This window comes from Nicotiana tomentosiformis, chromosome 2 (assembly GCF_000390325.3).
Source record: "Nicotiana tomentosiformis chromosome 2, ASM39032v3, whole genome shotgun sequence".
NCBI classification, from domain to species: domain Eukaryota; kingdom Viridiplantae; phylum Streptophyta; class Magnoliopsida; order Solanales; family Solanaceae; genus Nicotiana; species Nicotiana tomentosiformis.
Genome location: NC_090813.1, coordinates 150,766,923 through 150,785,879, shown reverse-complemented (window position 1 = coordinate 150,785,879; position 18,957 = coordinate 150,766,923). Strand labels below are relative to the sequence as shown.

General features: G+C 39.4%; 1 protein-coding gene across 2 annotated transcripts; it reads right to left on the bottom strand.

The window, feature by feature from the left end:
• Positions 1–499: 499 nt before the first annotated feature.
• On the bottom strand, positions 500–3,216 carry LOC104106242 (uncharacterized). Of its 2 annotated transcripts, none has more exons than XM_009614743.4 (3): positions 3,070–3,216; positions 1,140–1,360; positions 500–1,021 (listed from the first exon to the last, which is right to left on the bottom strand). In XM_009614743.4, exons 2-3 carry the CDS (start codon positions 1,329–1,331, stop codon positions 887–889), a joined length of 327 nt encoding a protein of 108 aa, XP_009613038.1. In that variant the 5' UTR covers positions 1,332–1,360; positions 3,070–3,216; the 3' UTR covers positions 500–886. The 2 variants fall into 2 exon arrangements, with proteins under 2 accessions (XP_009613038.1, XP_070052344.1); XM_070196243.1 differs by having other exon boundaries at positions 1,140–1,333; positions 3,042–3,208.
• Between the last annotated feature and the right edge of the window lie 15,741 nt (positions 3,217–18,957).

Genomic DNA, 18,957 nt, shown 5'->3' with positions numbered 1-18,957 from the left:
CATTGTGATCATTGTTTTGCTAGTGAACTCACAGAGCTTATCATAGTCCATCAGAGAAATGTATTCAATTGTGGTTGAGAAGCCTACACAATGCTCTCAGGCTCTTAGAGCATCAGCCCTCATGTCAATTCCTCTTTGAAGCAACTAGAAGTATTCACATTGGAATTGGAAATAATAAGCTCGAATTAATAACTTCTACTACATCAAGGTGCCACTCGTAGTGTTCCTGTCATCATCTCGGACCAGCTACTAATCTTCACCTTGGTAAACTATTGCCTCAGCAACTAGCTAATCAGAGGAGAACCCCTCCACAAATTCCTCCTTTTATCATATTTGCTTTAGTTGAAGAGAATCAATTAAGTAATATCAGAACAAGTAACCACTGAGATTTTTGCAAGAATATCCACTTTGGAATTCTAAAGGGAGAGATTCTGGCAGGATTATCCATCTACTTTGAATTCTAAAGAAAAGGTTCAGAATAAATTATCACAACTGCATAGAAACTGAAAAAAGGGAAAATACCAATGCATTGGATCATAATCAGTCTTTTATTACATGGAGATCACACCATCTTTCCTTGAGCATTGTTGTTGACACCACTAAACTACTAATCAACTACCTGGATTACACCAAAAAGCACTCTGTCGTTAATTTCTCAAGCATCTGCCTCCATAACTATCGCTCAGGTACCTCCACAAGCTACAAAAATAACTCAAACCATTCAAGTGCCTGCACAAGCTACTAAATGACAACCCCCATAGGGGGCAAATTTAATAAGAAATGCTTTTGCAAAAGTCCTACTACATTTCAAATAACTTTCAAATGCCCCCAAATCGTATTTAGCTGCATTAGCGCATGATTCCATTAGCACACAATTTCAACAACATTACTGAAGGGAATCGGCTGTAAGGACTGGATGATGGTTTACAACCACAGGAGGCCGAAGAGCTTTGTGATTAGCTACATTTTCCTTGCGTGCCTTGTACATCTCTTCAGTCTCAATGACAACCAACCTTTTCACCTAAGATCAGTATGAGAAATGCAAAATGAATAATTACTAGTACTTCATATGGAAACGAGAACGCAAAGGAGAGCACTCATTCAACTAATTCATATTAATAGCAAGCCAATTTAAAAACCTGCTGAAGCATTCCCCTAACAGTAGGGGTGTTCCACCGCATTACAGTCCTGTTGCATTTGCGAAGGCGCAGTGCCTCTAAGGTACGTCTATGGAGCCTTCTAGTGCCTGAGATACCCCTTACAAGGGTTATGTATAGATTAGGGCTCCAAGCAACTGGAACACAAGCTTTAAAAGCGTTGTAAGCACTCATCTCTTCCTCTTTTACTGGTTTTTGCTTTCCTGTGGCAGAAGTAACGTGAAACTTTACTTCAAAGATTTTCAAATAGGAAGCTAGGGAAGGAGGTACAAGATCTAACAAATAAATCTGCTTCGCAAGGATATTTCTCACAATTAAACAAAATATAGCTAAGTGACAGCATGCAGAGCAATGAACTTATTAAGAAAACACACCTAAGCTGGATAATAATCAAAGTAACAAGATGGATTCAAAAGTGTTAACCGGAAAGGGGGGGGGGGGGGGAATCTTTTTTTATAAATAAAAAAAATAAAAAAAAACCAAGAAAAGGCCAAGAATTTACATCAACACACTACTTTGAGTTACAGCGAAATCATCCTTGGGAGATAAAGAAAAGAGTGGAAGTCAAAGCAAATATACGGACATCAACTTCCGTGTGGTCAAGGAAAATGTGAGACCTAGTTAATCTATTGAACACACCAATACCAATGATTTTCAATCAATCACTAATGTATTGCTAGCAAATCAGTATAGGGATCATGTTGAGAGTATTGATGTTCTTAAGCCTGCGTAGTGTGTTCCTTTTTTCCTTTTAGGTTAACCATTTGGGCACGTCCTTTATAAATATGAAAATACATGTATGTATAATATTGTTTTTCATATTTTTAGTATCTGCGGGGATGCATAAAGTAAAATCCATAAGCATCAACATTCAAAGTGTGATGTTGCCGGAAGCTATGAAAGTTAGAGAATGATTTTCTCAATGTTATGAGGTAAAAATGGAAGGAGTACCAACCCATAGTGGGTAGAACTGTCATGATTCTTACATAACATCGCTTTTGTGTAAATTCATAAGGATCTTTGGTTCATTATCACCAATATCAGTAAACATGTACTCAGACTGGGAGAACACAGGATTCTCCCTAAAGGTTTAACAAAATATGGTCCATATATTTCAAAATTGATTATTTATCTATATGATTAATTCTTACAAGTATTTCATAGTATTAGGAAGTTCTATGACTGAGTAGCTTAATTATTATACACCACTACTGGAAAAGATTAGGAGTCAATTAACAGGAACAGTATCACATTTCATGAAAGCCTGAAGAAGTAATTGACATCTTCAAGAAACGGGTTGACTAGCAGTAGTAGCAATATGCTTGCTATTAATTCCAGATGCTAAACCACTATTTTTCGATCCTCATCACTTTGAACGTATGTTCACACTCAATATAGGCACATTTCGGCCAACCTCTCGGCCATCAACAATTGGCAAAGGTTGAGGGACTTGTGGCTAAGGTCACAATTTCGAACTCTGCGCCATGAGAACTAAGTCTCCTATTTAAGGATAGAAGAGCGGGCCCATTATCCCCGAGTTCTGAAGGCTGTGTGGTTGGTCCTAACTCCTAAGGGTTGACTCCAGACAGATTTCTCAGTAATAAAAAGAAAAGCTAACATCTAAGTAATTACCACAAAAATGGTAAAATCAATTTCTTTTCTTTTTCGCTAACGAGCAAAATAAAAATTTTATGAGTTCAATACCTCTTCCAGCTGAGATGGAAAGATAAAAATTGAACTTTTTTTTCAAGGACTTCACATAATGTCTCTTCCACTATAAGTAATATTTTAGGATTCCATGAAATTAACAGGTTTTCATTCTAATTAACATCACACTTAGAGACACCCAACATCCAAAAGGGCATATTAGAATTTTAGAAATACTGTTATGAAGATCAAATTGCAAACTTACTTGGCCAAGTCCTCACTGAAGACGGAACTTTGCTCCTCTATGGTGAACTTTACGACTTTCCCTCTGCCCTATGGCTTTCTGTGTTTTGGAAACTCGTATTTACTATTTGGGCCAATATCACCCGATTCGGCCCACCAAAAGAACCTTGAACCTCTCTTTTTTTCCTTTTTCAACAACACTTTTGAACCAAACTCATAGATTTATTTACATTTTTATTGTTATTTATTTTTATTTACATTCAAGCTAGTTTGTGTGCACCTCGACTAATTTCACGAAAAACATACTACCTCCTACCATCATAAGTATGGGAAACTATATCCACCAATACTTAAACAGATGAAAAAAATCACCCAGGGTCAGTTTGGAAAGCCATGTGTAATTAGTTGATTGTGTTATTATTAGACTAGTAATTTTACACCCTGATAATTATACAGTATAGCAATTATAATGACATATTTATTTGCAACAACGTAATTACATTAAAATTACCATTTTCATAATTGATTGGACAAGTGTAATTACATAGTTAAATAAACTTTTTCATATTAACATTTTAGATAAGTTTTAATGTGCGATAAACATACATATATACATAATGACATATTTATTTGCAACAACGTAATTACATTAAAATTACCATTTTCATAATTGATTGGACAAGTGTAATTACATAGTTAAATAAACTTTTTCATATTAACATTTTAGATAAGTTTTAATGTGCGATAAACATACATATATACATATATATATATATATATATATATATATATATATATATATATATATATATATATATATATATATATATATATATATAATATCAAATATTAATTAATGAGGTAATTAAAATAAATATATTTCTGTAAAAATATATAAATTAATAAATAATATTACAAAAAGTTGATATCTTTCTACTCATGTGAATATAAGAAAGTAGTTAGATATGAGCTTAAAATATTTTTAAAATAAATATATATACTAATGATTAGAAAACAAACCTAGTAAAATACAAAGTAAGAAATATTTAATGTGTGATAAATACATGTATGTAAAAATATATTAGATATTACTTATAACTAGGTATTTAAACTACATATTGTTTTTTAAATAAGAGTATTAAATAATTATAGTGTGGTAACTCATATCGTAAAGAATAATCATATTCCGGCTATCTTAAAAATAAATCATATTTAATTTATAGTAATTAAAAGTATAAATTTAATTTTTGTCAACTCATATGAATATAATATGAAGTTTATATTTTGTTATAAAATATTTAAAAAAAATAAAATTATATGAAAGCACACTATAGGCAACATGTTGGAAGGTTGAAAATGAGAATAAGAGAAATAGCGTTAAAGAAGCAGTACTAATATATATATTTGGGGGGGGGGGGGGGGGAAATAGAATTAAAAAGTTATATTAGTTTGTAATTATATAGTGTAATTGTCACAACCCGGAATCTCACCCTCAGGACAGTGATGACTCCTAACATTTCACTTATTAGGCAAGCTAACGTTAGCTAGATTATTTAACCAGTTTTAATAATTCAAAACAAAACATTAATGAAAATAAACCGAAATAATCTGAAATGGAATAATAATAATATATATGACGATATCCAAACATCTCCCAGAATCCGGAGTCACGAATACATGAGCAACTAGAGCATTACACATATGGTCTAAAGCAAATACAACTGTTTGAGACTAGATAAACAGTAGAATAATAAAGAAGGGGACTTCAAGGCAGCGGACGCTATGCAGCTATATCTCAAGTCTCCGAATATAGCTGAATCCGAGCAAAACACCACTAGACACCGCTGGGATCAACACCAGTATCTGCACAAGAAGTGCAGAAGTGTAGCATGAGTACATCCGACCCAATGTACTCCGTAAGTGTCAAGCCTAACCTCAAAGAGGTAGTGACGAGGCTATGACAAGACACCTACGTAAAATCAGGTACAGATATATATACAAAGCAACAAAATAACAAGCAGGATAATAAAATATTAACTGGGAAGTGACATGCGAAAGGAAAAATATCATAAGAACGGCAAGAACGAAATCATCAAATAACATCTTCCGAAATAAGCAACAATGTAACCAAGCAAGGCAACAATCCAGAAATCAAATAAGGCAATGAAATAAAGATGGCATGGCATCATCCTTCGTACTTTTACTCTCGTCCTCACCATGTAATATCATAAATAAAATAGCACGGTATCACCTTTCGTGCTTTTACTCTCAACCTCCCATAATATTATAAATGATGATAAATAATAAAATTTACGGCATCACCCTTCGTGCTTTAATCCTCACAATCTCTTAATATATGATAATGAATGCAAATAAGGTACAACAACACCCTTCGTGTTTTTCACTTGTCCTCACCAAGCAACAATACAAATCAGAATAACAAATGCAAGGCGGGAAGCAAATTCACTTCAATTATAGTGCCATGATAACAAACTCAACTTTCAAAATTTCTAACATATTCAAAATAAACAATAAATATGAGGCGAATAATTAAAAAGTAATAATCTAACATAGAACATAGTCAATGAAATAATATAATATAAAAAAATAATTTTTACCCGCATGCTTTAACCCAATGACAGCACATATATACTCGCCACCTCATATATACGCCGTCCCCACATATAATACACGTAGCAAATAGAACGACATGTCCTAATCCCTCAAGTCAAAGTTAACCACGACACTTACCTCGCTCCGCAACCAAATCAAGGCACAACCCTGGATTTTCCTTTGGAATTAGCCTCCAAACCAATCAAATCTAGCCAAATATAGTTCAAATAATTCAAAATAGGATTTAGAAACTACCCACGAGTGAAAAAGATTCAATCTTTAATGATTTTAGAAATAGTCAACAAAAGTCAACCCCCGTCACGCTTGGTCAAAATCTGAGATTCGGACCAAAACCCAATTACCCTTTCACCCCTGAGCCCGGTTATGTAATTAGTTTCGAAATCCAACCTCAATTTGAGGTCTAAATCTCAATTTCTCAAAATTCTCAATTTCTACCATGAAATATCATAAGTTATACCATCCAGGGAATGAGATTATTTTTGAGGTTATAAGTATTTATGTTATTTGTAACAAGTGATAAGTGAGTGCCCTGAAGATTAGAGGGTAAATAAATCAAAGAGTGAGTATTCGTTGAAGTTTATCAATTTGGGATAAGATACGATTCAAGCTATAATACCCCGTATTTATGGACTAGTGCCATACAAGGTACCACATGACCATGATAGTAAGGTATATAAAGTGTGTTTAAAGTGATTAGTATTTTAAGTAATTTGAGATAATTCTTAATTATGTGGGTAATTGGTTAATTATTACTCTGAGTAGGAAGTTAACAAATTAATTAGAAATTTGTGGATAAATATTTGGTGGAATCTCTACCCCTACGTGGCAGCAATTGAAAATATGGATCAAAATCCTAATGGTGACTCTTTGGCAAGGTGGCTAGGTGGCATTATTTGTGGGATGTTGGCAAATTAATCTTAATCAAGTGGGGCCCACAACCACTATAATAAGAAGCCTCCCTAATTCATTAAAGGGAGATGGATGAGAGCTTCAACAAAGTAACGGATGAAGCTACAACAAAATTCATACGAGTCTGCATAATGTAATAGCAACGTGATTTGCAATTCTAAGGGAGCCCGGTATAACCTTTCTCAAGAATATCATACAGATTTTTTCCTACTTTGATCTCGCTGTTACGTGCTTTGTCGTGATTGACGTGTGTTAGAAGGATTGTCAAGAGAATCGACTCAGGTATGTTAAGGCTATCCCTTCTTTACTTTTGGCATGATCTATAGGATACAAACGAAACGAGCAAACACACAACTTTTATAAATGGCTCTATTCATAGAAGTACTAGGAGTGCCTATGTTCTTGATTCCCCATGTGTCCTATTATTATATCATCTGTTCACGAGTCTTAGAAAAATACGTAAGTTGATAAAGTTTATCTAAGAGATCTTATTGACTTACTTCATTATGCATTGCATTCATTTATACATGTACATTGACCCATGACCAGATGGTGTTATATAAGCGTATATTATATGTATATGGGATATGGGAAAGGTTACGACGTTATATACGCACCACCACCTGATCAGTTGGTATACATTGATGATTTCACCCACAGAGGCCGAGATGATATGACAGGATGCCCTTAGAGGCTTGATGATGTTATGTACACATATACATATGCATGATACGACATTTATACGCACATGCATGACTTTATAAATATTTCAGGATTCACAAAGTTATTTAGACTTATAGGCGGATTCCTTTACTCCATGTTTCTTTTATGTCTTTTATGTACTGATTTTTATGCTTTACATACTCGGTACATTATTCGTACTGACGCCCCTATTTCCCGGGGCCTGCGTTTTATGCCCGCATGTGCAGGTAGGCAGGCTGACAGTCCCCCTTTTTAGGATCCTTGATCAGCGATAGTTGGTGTGCTCCACTTGATCCGGAGCTGTTATTAGTTTTGGTACGCTATTTTGGTATGTAGATATGGGTACGACAGGGCCCAATCTCGTCCTTCATACAGTTGTACACTCTATTAGAGGTCTGTAGACAGTCATGTATAGTTGGAAAATATGTGATCTTGTCGGCTTCTAGTTTTTGATATATATAATTATCTATATCAGCCTTGTCGGCTCACCCTACCGTATTCCGCATGTATATGTATATATGTCTTTTGGACATGTTTTCCTCAAGTATGTTATTCATGTGATTCAACAGTTTATTGGCAGATGTTATTCATGACCTACCCTTACACTTTGCGTTCGCGACTAACTCCTCGGGTTCGCGAAGAAGAAATTCCGCCCCAGCCCAACTTTTCCTTCGCGATCGCGAAGCACAAAGTACCAGACACCAGCAACAGCTGAAAAACAGTAAATTTCTAAGTTTAAAATAGTCCGTAGCCTATCCGAAACTTACCCGAGACCCTCGGGCTCCAAATCAAACATGCACACAAGTGTAATAATATCATACGAACTCGCTCGCGCGATCAAAACACCAAATTAACACCTAGAACTACGAACCGGACGTCAAAATGCATGAAATTTCAAAGAAAACTCAAGAACTTCTAAAATCACAACCGAGCGTCCGAATCCTATCAAATCAACTCCGATTTACACCAATTTTGCACACAAGTTTCAAATAGCAAAATAGATCTATACCAAGTCATGGAACCAAAATTCGAATCCGATGACCACAAAAGTCAACCTACGGTCAAATCTAGAAAATTTCCAAACCTTCAAATTACTAGCTTTCGGCAAAACAAGTCAAATCAAGTTAGGGACTTCCGAATTTAATTACGGGCCTACACCCAAGTCTAAAATTACGATACGGACTCACCGAAATTTTTAAAATACCGATCCAGGATCGTTTACATAAAATATTGACCGTAGTCAACTCAAGTTGTTTTTAAAGCCAAAAATAATGTCTTTTTGAAATTTTCACATAAAATTTTTCCGAAAAAAGACATGGACTACGCATGCAAATCGAGAAACATTAAATGGAGCTAATCGAGGTCTCAGAACACAGAAATAAGGGTTATTACTCAAAATGACCTATCGAGTCGTCACATTCTCCACATCTAAATGAAATGTTCGTCCTCGAACGGACATAGAAAGTTACCTGGATTGGTGAAAGGGTGTGGGTATCTATTCCGCATACCAAACATGGACTCCCATATAGTTGCCTCAATCGGCTGACCTCTCCACTGCACTCTCACAGAAGGATAACTCTTAGACCTCAACTTCCGGACCTGCCGGGCTAGAATAGCCACTGACTTCTTCTCATAAGTCAAATTCTTGTCCAATTGGACTGAGCTGAAATCTAATACATGTGACAGATCACCGTAATACTTCTGGAGCATGAAAATATAGAACATCGGGTAAACTGCTGATAAGCTGGGTGGCAATGCAAGTTTGTAGGCCACCTCACCAACTCTCTCAAGGATCTCAAAGGAACCGATATGCCTAGGGCTCAACTTGCCCTTCTTCCCGAACCTCATCACACCCTTCATGAGTGAAACCCGCAGCAAAACCCTCTCTTCCACCATGAATGCTACATCACGAGCCCTCCAATCTACGTAACTCATCTGCCTAGACTGGGCTGTACGAAGTCGATTCTGAATCAACTTGACTTTCTCCAAGGCATGCCGAACCAAATCAGTGCCCAACATCCTATCCTCTCCCGGCTCAATCCAACCAACTGGAGAACGACACCGCCTCTCATATAAGTCCTCATAAGGAGCCATTTGAATACTCGATTAGTAGTTGTTGTTGTTGTAGGCAAACTCCGTGATAAGTATGGATTTTGACCGCTTATTGTCTCTCTTTTACTTGTGTTTTAGCTCAAAAATGCTTAAAGGTATTCCTGAAAACTAATGAAATGTGCTTTTGTACAGGACATTGGGAAACGAGCCAAAAGAGTCAAAATTAACTCATAAAGAAGTCAAAAGTGGACAAGGACCAAAACAAGGCAAAAGGCCCACAGTGCGGACCGCACAATACTGTGTGCGACAGCAAAACAAAGGAAGAGCCATGTCAGTTCTTCTTTAGAGTATGCAGACCATACAAATATTGTGCGACCGCAGAAGAGGAGATGCAGAGAGCTGGTTTTGGGCAAGCTGAAGGAGTGCGAACCATACCATAATTGTGCAGCCACAGAATGTTAAGTGCGGCCACACTCAATATTATACGGTCCGCAGAAGACAAAGATCAGAGAGATGGGATTTCAAGTTCAAGAAGAAATGCGGACCACACCATTTTTGTGCGTCCGCATAATCAAGAGCACGACCACACTCATTTTTATGTGGTCCGCAGAAGTCTCACACAGCCAGAGCCTAAGATCAAGGAGTGCGGACCAGACTTTAATTGTGCGGCCGCAAAAGCAAGAGTGTGGAGCAATTACAAATGCGCGGTTCACACTAGTTGAAGGAGTGCGGCCGCAATCCAGAATTGTGCGGCCGCAGAACTGGAACCTGTCAAGCTAAGTCTCGTTGTGCGGACCGCACATATAATTATGCGGCCGCACAACCTCCGTAGGGGCATTTTTTTCAGATATTTTTAGCTTAGTATAAATAGAACTTTTTGTCTTTTTTAGGGCAAGTTTTGTTTTGAGAGAGCACCTGAGCCGTTTTTGTTTAATGTCTTGAGTAATATTGTACTAAATTAGCTTCTAAACATTAGATTTTCTTTCCCTAATCAATTATTATGCATTCTATTTTAATTTCTTCTTGTAATTCTTCATTTTTCATGAGTAGCTAAATCTTTAGCTAGGGTTGTGGCCCAACCCTAGTGTGGGTACTTAATGGGTTTTTGATTTAGGACTTGTTTGTGATTGGGTTAGTGATATTTAGCCTAGTTCTTGCTTGAATTCAAGGATTAATGGTTGCAAATATTGATTCATGCCTAATTGACCTATCTCTACTTGAGAAAGAGAGACTAAGTCTAGGAAAACTTGGCTAACAAGAAATTGGGGTTAACTCAAGAAATTGATAGCCCCAATTAAAGAGTTGAATCTAGAGATAGTAAGACCCGACTTGAGCATTTATCACTTGTTTTGTGCAATACCCATTTGGACTTGAGAAAGCCAAATTGGGCAAAATCACTCAAACTATCGAGAGGTATAGAGTGGGTAATTGCGTGTGGTTGCTATATTATAACCCCGACCAATCAAACTTGCCCTAGAGTTTACAACCCATTAGGTAATCATCTAGGTGGAAGTCACGACCCTAGATCTTTTATCATTTAGAAAACACCCAAAACCAATAATATTGTCTCGTAGTTTTATAATTGCAATCAATAGTTTAAAGTAGAAGTAGAAGCAACAAACAAGAATGCGGAAGTGTAATCTAAGGCATATTGTACAATTACACTAAATATATACCTATTCCCAATTCTAACTCCCTGAGGATTCGACCCCGACTTGCGTTGGGATTTATTTTTGCTTCGACTGCCTCGCTACCTATATTTATGGTGTGAGTTTGGGCGACATCAATTTTTGGCGCCGTTGCCGGGGAGTTAAACGAATTTAGCTATATATCTAGGTTTTTGTTTGATTTGTCTTCTTTTCCTTCCGAGTCACTAATTTTGTTTTTGAATTGCTTATAGGTATGAGAATGGCTCTCAATAACGAGCCCATTAGTAATTTTCCATTGGGGAAGGAAGTGGACGATGATCAAGGAGATGGGGTTCTTCCCGAACCTCAAGCAAATAGGCGAGGCCGACTGCCTCAAGATAATGTTCCCGTCCCTCCCCCACCTCCACCAAGAGCGACAGCGCACCGGGTGTTGCCGAACGAGGGTTATGCAAGTGCTATAGTCCCGCCCTGTATTAGGACAGGCACCTTCCAAATCACCAACGTGATGCTTACACTACTTGAGCAACGAGGATTCTTCACCGGAGCTCCAAATCTAAATGCTTACAAGCATCTCGAGGGATTCGCGATACTTATTAGGGGAGCAAGCAAATCAATGTTTCTGAGGACGCACTGAGGTTGAGGCTATTCCCTTTCTCTTTACGGGGAAAATCATTGGACTGGTTAGAGAGATTGCCCAATCATTACATCCATACATGGGATGAGTTGGCCGAAAAATTCATTGCCAAATTCTTCTCTCCGGGGCACATGGCTGCACTACGGGATGAAATTCTAGCGTTCAAGCAAGAGCCCAATGGGCCATTGCATGAGATTTGGGAAAGATATCGTACCATGGTTGAAGAGTGCCCGAATAATAATATGACTGAGGACATGATCCAATAAACCTTTATAGAGGGATGAACACAACAAATCAATGTGTGGTAAATCAACTCGCCGACAGGAATTTCATGAACACACCTTATGCCGAAGCTTGTGAAATTTTGGATGAGATGGCAGATACCTCATCGGCATGGAAAAGTAGGGCCAATGTTCCGCAAGGTGACCCCAATGTCATTCACCTACACAATGAACTACATGATCATGGGCAAGCTATCATAGAGTTAACAACCACAATGAACCAATTGGCCAAAGCTCAGCTGCAATAAATTCAAGGGCCGAACACAAGTGAATGCGATGAAAGGTGTAAATATGATGATGAACAAGAGACGACAAACAGGTCAACAAGGGCAAAGCCGTCAGGAACAATTCATGCAAGATGATAGTGGGTATGACCAAGGTGATTCGTATAATGAACAAGAAGAAGAAGTGCAATACATCAATAATTATCAAGGTCAAAGAAACAATGCTCAAAATTAACAACACTAGAGATCACAAGGAAATCAAGGAAATTGGAACAATCAAGGCCACCAAGGCAATTGGAGTGGTGGCAACAACAATCAAAGAAATTGGAATAATCAAGAAAACCAAGGCAATTGGAGTGGAAACAATGATGGGACAGATTTAAACAAATGATGGAGAATAATGCCGACTCTGATGCTCAATTAGCCTCCCACAACACTTCAATCCGCAATTTGGAGGTTCAACTTGGCCAAATCTCACAAGCATTGAACACTCGTCCTAAGGGAGCACTACCAAGTGATACGGTGGTGAACCCAAAGGGGGGGATAATACGGGATATGCTATGGCCGTGACTATGAGAAGTGGAAAAGGTGGAGATGCAACCACCTCAAATCAAAGAAGAATTGTGGATGATGATGTTGTAGTTCAAGAAGATGAAATTTCAAGCAATGTGGTTCAAGCTAATGACGAAGTGAGTGATATTGATGAAAATGTGGAGGAGACGCAAAAAGAGGTGAACCCATCTAGGGAGCACATGATTGACATACCGGAACCGGTAGTGCCAAAGGCTAAGGCACCAATGACAAGGACTCCTCCTCCATACCCTCAAAGGCTTGCAAAGCAAAATAGTGAGAACCAATTCAAAATGTTTTTTGACATGATGAAGAGTTTGTCTATCAATGTACCATTGGTTGAGGCGTTGGAACAAATGCCGGGTTATGCAAAGTTCATGAAGGATTTGGTCACCAAGAAGAGGTCGATGAATTATGAAACTATCAAGATGACACATCAAGTGAGTGTTATTGTGCACTCAATGGCTCCGAAATTGGAAGATTCGGGTGCTTTCACAATCCCTTGCACTATTGGGAGCGCCGACTTTGCCAAAGCTTTTATGTGATTTGGGGGCAAATATCAACTTGATGCCCTACTCTATGTTCAAAACTTTGGGAATTGGGTAACTAAGACCCACATCTATGAGGTTGCAAATAGCGGATCGGACTATGAAGAGGCCATTGGGAATTATTGATGATGTGTTAGTCCGAGTTGATAAGTTCATCCTTCCAGTGGACTTTGTGATCCTTGATTGTGAGGTTGACTACGAGGTGCCTATTATCTTGGGAAGACCTTTCCTTGCTACAGGGAAGGATCTTGTTGATGTGGAAGCCGGTGAGCTCACTTTTCGAGGGGTGACGAAAAGGTGGTTTTCTATGTGTGCAAATCGATGAGGCAACCAAATAGCAACGAAGTATGTTCGTTCATGGATTTAGTGACCGAAGTAATTGCTGATGATGCTAGTGCTGCGATGAATGTTGAGGATACCTTGGAAGTTGTGTTGCTCAATCATGATGATGATGAGAAGGAAGGCTTTGTGGAATGTGTCAATGCTTTGCAAGGAATGGGGTCATATACTTTTGATCCCTGAAAATTGTCCTTAGATCTTGAGAACCGGAAGACTCCTCCAACAAATCCCTCCATCGATGAGCCTCCCACTTTGGAATTAAAGTCTTTGCCTTCACATCTCAGGTATGAGTTTCTTGTCCCTTGTTCCACTTTACCTGTTATTCTTTCCTCTTGCTTGACTAACGTGCAGGTAGATTCTACTTTGGCGGTGCTCCAAAAGAGGAAGAAAGCTATAGGTTGGACATTGGCAGATATTCGGGGTATAAGCCCCGCCTTTTGCATGCACAAGATTATTTTGGAGGAGGATTCCAAATCCTCCGTGGATCATCAAAGAAGATTGAATGAAGCAATGCAAGAGTTAGTGAATAAGTAGATCATAAAGTGGTTGGATGCCGGGGTTGTTTACCCCATTTCCGATAGCTCATGGACTTCTCCGGTGCAATGTGTCCCAAAGAAAGGGGGCATGACTGTGATAACTAATGACTAGAATGAATTGATCCCTACAAGAACTGTCATCAGGTGGAGAGTGTGCATGGACTATAGGAAGCTCAACAAAGTCACTCGGAAAGATCATTTTCCGCTTCCATTTCTTGATCAAATGTTGGATAGGTTGGCCGGACGTGCTTTTTATTGATTCCTGGATGGATACTTCGGCTACAATCAGATTCTTATTGCTCCTGAGGACCAAGAGAAGACCACTTTCACTTGTCCATATGGTACCTTTACATTCTCGAGGATGCCATTTGGGTTATGTAATGCACCAATGACTTTTCAACGGTGTATGATAGCTATTTTCACCGAGATGGTGGAAGATATTCTTGAGGTCTTCATGGATGAATTCTCCATCGTTGGAAATTCTTTTGATGATTGCTTGAACAACTTGGACAAGGTATTGGCAAGATGTGAGGAAACTAACTTAGTTTTGAATTGGGAGAAATGCCACTTCATGGTCGAGGAAGGCATTGTCCTCATTCACAAGATTTTAAAGTATCGTATTGAGGTTGATAAGGCCAAAGTTGAAGTGATCTCCAAACTCCCTCCCCTACATCCGTGAAGGGAGTGAGGAGATTTTTGGGTCATACGGGGTTCTATCGCCGATTTATCAAGGATTTTTCTAAGGTGGTGAACCTTTTGTGTAAACTTTTGGAGAAGGATGCCAAGTTCCATTTCAATGAAGATTGCATGAAGGCATTCAAGTTGCTTAAGTTCAAGTTGACTACTACTCATATTATTACCGCACCAGATTGGAGCTTGCCTTTTGAGCTCATGTGCGACGCAAGTGATGTGGCGGTTGGAGCGGTGTTGGGGCAACGTATCAACAAAATCTTCCATACAGTCTATTATGCAAGAAAGACCATGAATGATGCCCAAGTCAACTACACAGTGACCGAAAAAGAGCTCATTGCTATTGTCTTTGCTATGGAGAAGTTCCGCCCATACTTGATGGGTACAAAGGTAATTGTTCACACTGACCATGCGGCGCTTCGATATTTGATGAGCAAGAAGGATTCTAAGGCAAGGGTGATGCGGTGGGTGCTTCTATTGCAAGAGTTTGATCTAGAGATTCAAGATCGCGTAATGGTAGTGAGAATCAAGTGGCGGACCACTTGTCCCGATTGGAGGAGGAGGGGAGGCCACATGATGGCCTTGAGATAAATGATTCATTTTCCGACGAGCAACTCCTAGCCATTTCTATGACCGGGATGCCATTGTTTGCCGACTTTGCCAATTATCTTGTGAGTGGCATTGTACCAAATGAGTTCTCTTCAAGCCAAAGGAAGAAGCTCAAACGGGATTGCCTTGACTATTATTGGGATGAGCCATATCTTTTCCGAATATGTACCGATGGTGTGATCCGACGATGTGTGCCGGAGGAAGAACAAATGGGTATTCTTGAGGCTTGCCACTCTTCACCGTATGGAGGACACCATGGTGGAGCAAGAATGGCGGCAAAAGTTTTGAGTTGTGTATTTTATTAGCCTACTCTCTAGAAGGATGCTAGTGAGCTTGTCAAGAGGTGTGATGAATGCCAAAGGGCCGGTGGGATCTCAAAGAAGAATGAAATGACTCTCACCACCATTTTGGAGATAGATATTTTCGATGTGTAGGGTATTGATTATATGGGTCTGTTTGTTTGCTCTTGTGGGAACACCTACATTCTAGTTGCAGTGGATTATGTATCTAAATGGGTTGAGGCCATTGTTTTTCCCAACAATGAAGCAAGGGGTGTGGTGGCATTCTTGAAAAAGAACATCTTCACTAGGATTGGTACCCCAAGATCCATTATTAGTGATGGGGGTTCACATTTTTGCAACAAGGCTTTTGATACCTTACTCACAAAGTATCAACCCCCTACTATCCTCAAGCAAGTGGACAAGTTGAAATCTTCAACTGGGAGATAAAGAGTATTCTATCAAAGACAGTCAATGCCAACCGGACGGATTGGTCAAGAAAACTTGATGATGCACTTTAGGCTTATAGAACGGCCTACAAAACATCGATTGGAATGTCTCCATATCGGTTAGTGTTCGGGAAGGCATGCCATCTTCCGGTAGAACTTGAGCATAAGGCCATGTGGGCTTTGAAGAAGTTGAACCTTGAATGGGATGTCACGGCAAATCTAAGGGTGTCACAATTGAATGAGCTTGATGAATTTCGGTATCATGCCTACACAAGCTCGTCCCTTTACAAGGAGAAGATAAAGTACCTCCATGACAAGTACATCCACAAAAAGGAATTTAAAGAGGGTGATCTTGTGCTATTGTTCAATTCCCGATTACGGATGTTTCCGGACAAGTTGATGTAAAAATGGAGTGGCCCCTTTGAAGTGGTGAATGTAACCCCCTTTGGTGCTCTAGATTTGAAAAATAAGAATGACGAGGTGTTTAGAGTCAATGGGCACCTGGTTAAACATTATCTTGGCAAGGTTGATGATGGCCACATTGTGGCGGTCCTTTATTTCAAATGATTGGTAATTTGCGTTGTGCCACGGCGTTAAATCAGACGCTTCTTGGGAGGCAACCCATGTATCTTTTTCTTTTTCTTATTTTTTTTCTTTGTTAGATAGCTTTGTTTTGTGCTAACTAGTTTTGAAGTGTATGTAGGAATGGGTGTACATTGCAGGGACTGTGCAAGAAAAAATTGGCTAAGTGTCACAAAAGTGCGGACCGCACCAAAATTATGCAGACCGCACAATCACTTTGCGGCTGCACAATTCTGTGTGCGGTCGCACAACTAGAAGATCAAAATTGCATGCTCTCTGAAGTTTGGCCTGTTAAAAATCCTTAACAAAGTGCGGCCGCACACAAAATTGTGTGGTCCGCACAAATTCTGCGGCCGCACTCACTTTTGTGTGGTCCGCAGAACGTCTTCGAAGGAACAGGTAATGACTGCGGACTGCACTCAATATTGTGCGGCCACACTCAGGTAAGTCTTGGGCCCGACGGGTCAAAGTATAAATAGGGCTTATATCAACTTTTTACACTTTATATTCTCTGAACCTTCAAGCCGTAAGCAAACACAGTGCATCCCCCACTAATTCTCAAACTTCAAGCATTTCATCTCTTAGACTCTTACCTGCATCCTCCATCACTGGTATGTTCATTTCATCTTTAGATTTTTCATCTTCTCTTAGTTTTGTTCTTTTGTCTAGGGTTAATTTCATGCCTAAAACAATGTCAATAGTTAGTCATCTTTGCTCAAAATCATGTGGGTAGCTTCATAATTATTAATTGGGGCCTGGGTAAATAGCTAATCATGCTTAATTGTTAGGTCCATGTCTAATTCTTACAAAACTTGTATGAATCATAAAGCAGTGCCGTGTTAATCCGAATTGTGCGGCCACACACACTTTCGTGCGGTTCGCAGTCTCTAAGTTAGGGCATCTGTATGCTTGAATTGTGCGGACCACACTCAAAAATATACGGTCCGCAGTGAAATTGTGCGGTCCGTAGTCAAAATTGTGCAGTCTGCAGTCAAAATTGTGCGATCCGCACTGTTAAATGATCAGAGACCCAGTAGTCTGAACCTGGGGCTGTGCGGCCGCACTCAAAATTGTGCGGTCTACACTTTTGATTATGCGACCGCACTCACTTTTGTGCAGTCCGCACTTGGCAGTCTGCGGCCGAACTCACTTTGGTGCGGTCTGTACTTGGAAGTCTGCGGCCGCACTACCTCTTCTGTTTTTTTCACAACTGACCTACAACTATCATGCATATATATGTGTCCTATGTACCCGGACTCTAACTGATTCTTATTGTTATGAATTGCAGACGATGGTTAGATCACGTGGTGGAGGAGATACATCAAAAGGGAGGGCAGAACCCTCCCGAAGCTGAGGCCGAGAACGAAGCAAGAGTAACCTACCACTAGCCATCCAGAGAATGTTAAGCAAGAAGGCTACGGCCAACAGAGTCCCTGAATCATCAAACACCAGTGAGTATCTCCTGTCTAGGGAAGTTTCTGAGGGAAACTCTGACCAAGCCCCACCTAACACCCAATCTCAACAAGTCCCGGGTAGATTCCACTTGGTTGATGAATCATCTTCCGCTTCTAGTTCTTCTAAAGGTTCGGAAGAGGGTAGCCATGATTCTGAGTCCTCTTCCTCACATGCCCCGGCTCCACCAATCAATGTTGTTGATGATGATGACGTCCCGGATGACGGTAGAGGGGGAGACACTTAAATGGGTGGTCTTGAGAGGACAAAGAAAAGAGAGATGTGGGAAGACAGATTTGTCAGCTTGATTGCCTTCAACAGATTTAGAGAGTGGTGGCACCAGAGATCGCTCACTCTTGAGCGACAATTCTTGATGAAGGATTTGGACATGCACAACCCAAATATCCTCAGATAGTTCTAGAAGAAAAAAGGATGGAAATGGTTCACCCAAAGCGCCCTCGATGCAAATGAGCACTTGGTTAAAGAATTTTATGCCAATGTGGCTCACATTAAGAAGGGTACCAAGGTGACAAAAATGCGAAATCTGAAAATTCGATTTGACTCCTGTGCTTTGAACTCTTATGTGGGATTTGAGGAAGTGGAGGCTACCCAATACTTGGTAAAGCTGGCTATGGGTGATGCAGCTCGCCCGTGGCTAGCTGAGATTTTGGCTATTCGAGGATCAACACCTCCGTGGCTCACAACCACCCTAAACTTTGAAGCTAAAGGGTGGAAGACTTTCGTGTGCAGCCGCATTGACCCGTGCTTGAAT

Excerpts from the sequence above, each read along its gene's own strand:
- LOC104106242 (XM_009614743.4), bottom strand. The coding sequence starts at position 1,331 with ATGAGTGCTTACAACGCTTTTAAAGCTTGTGTTCCAGTTGCTTGGAGC. Across the intron at positions 1,022-1,139 it reads TTAGGGGAATGCTTCAGCAG|GTGAAAAGGTTGGTTGTCAT; the intron begins GTTTTTAAATTG and ends TACTGATCTTAG.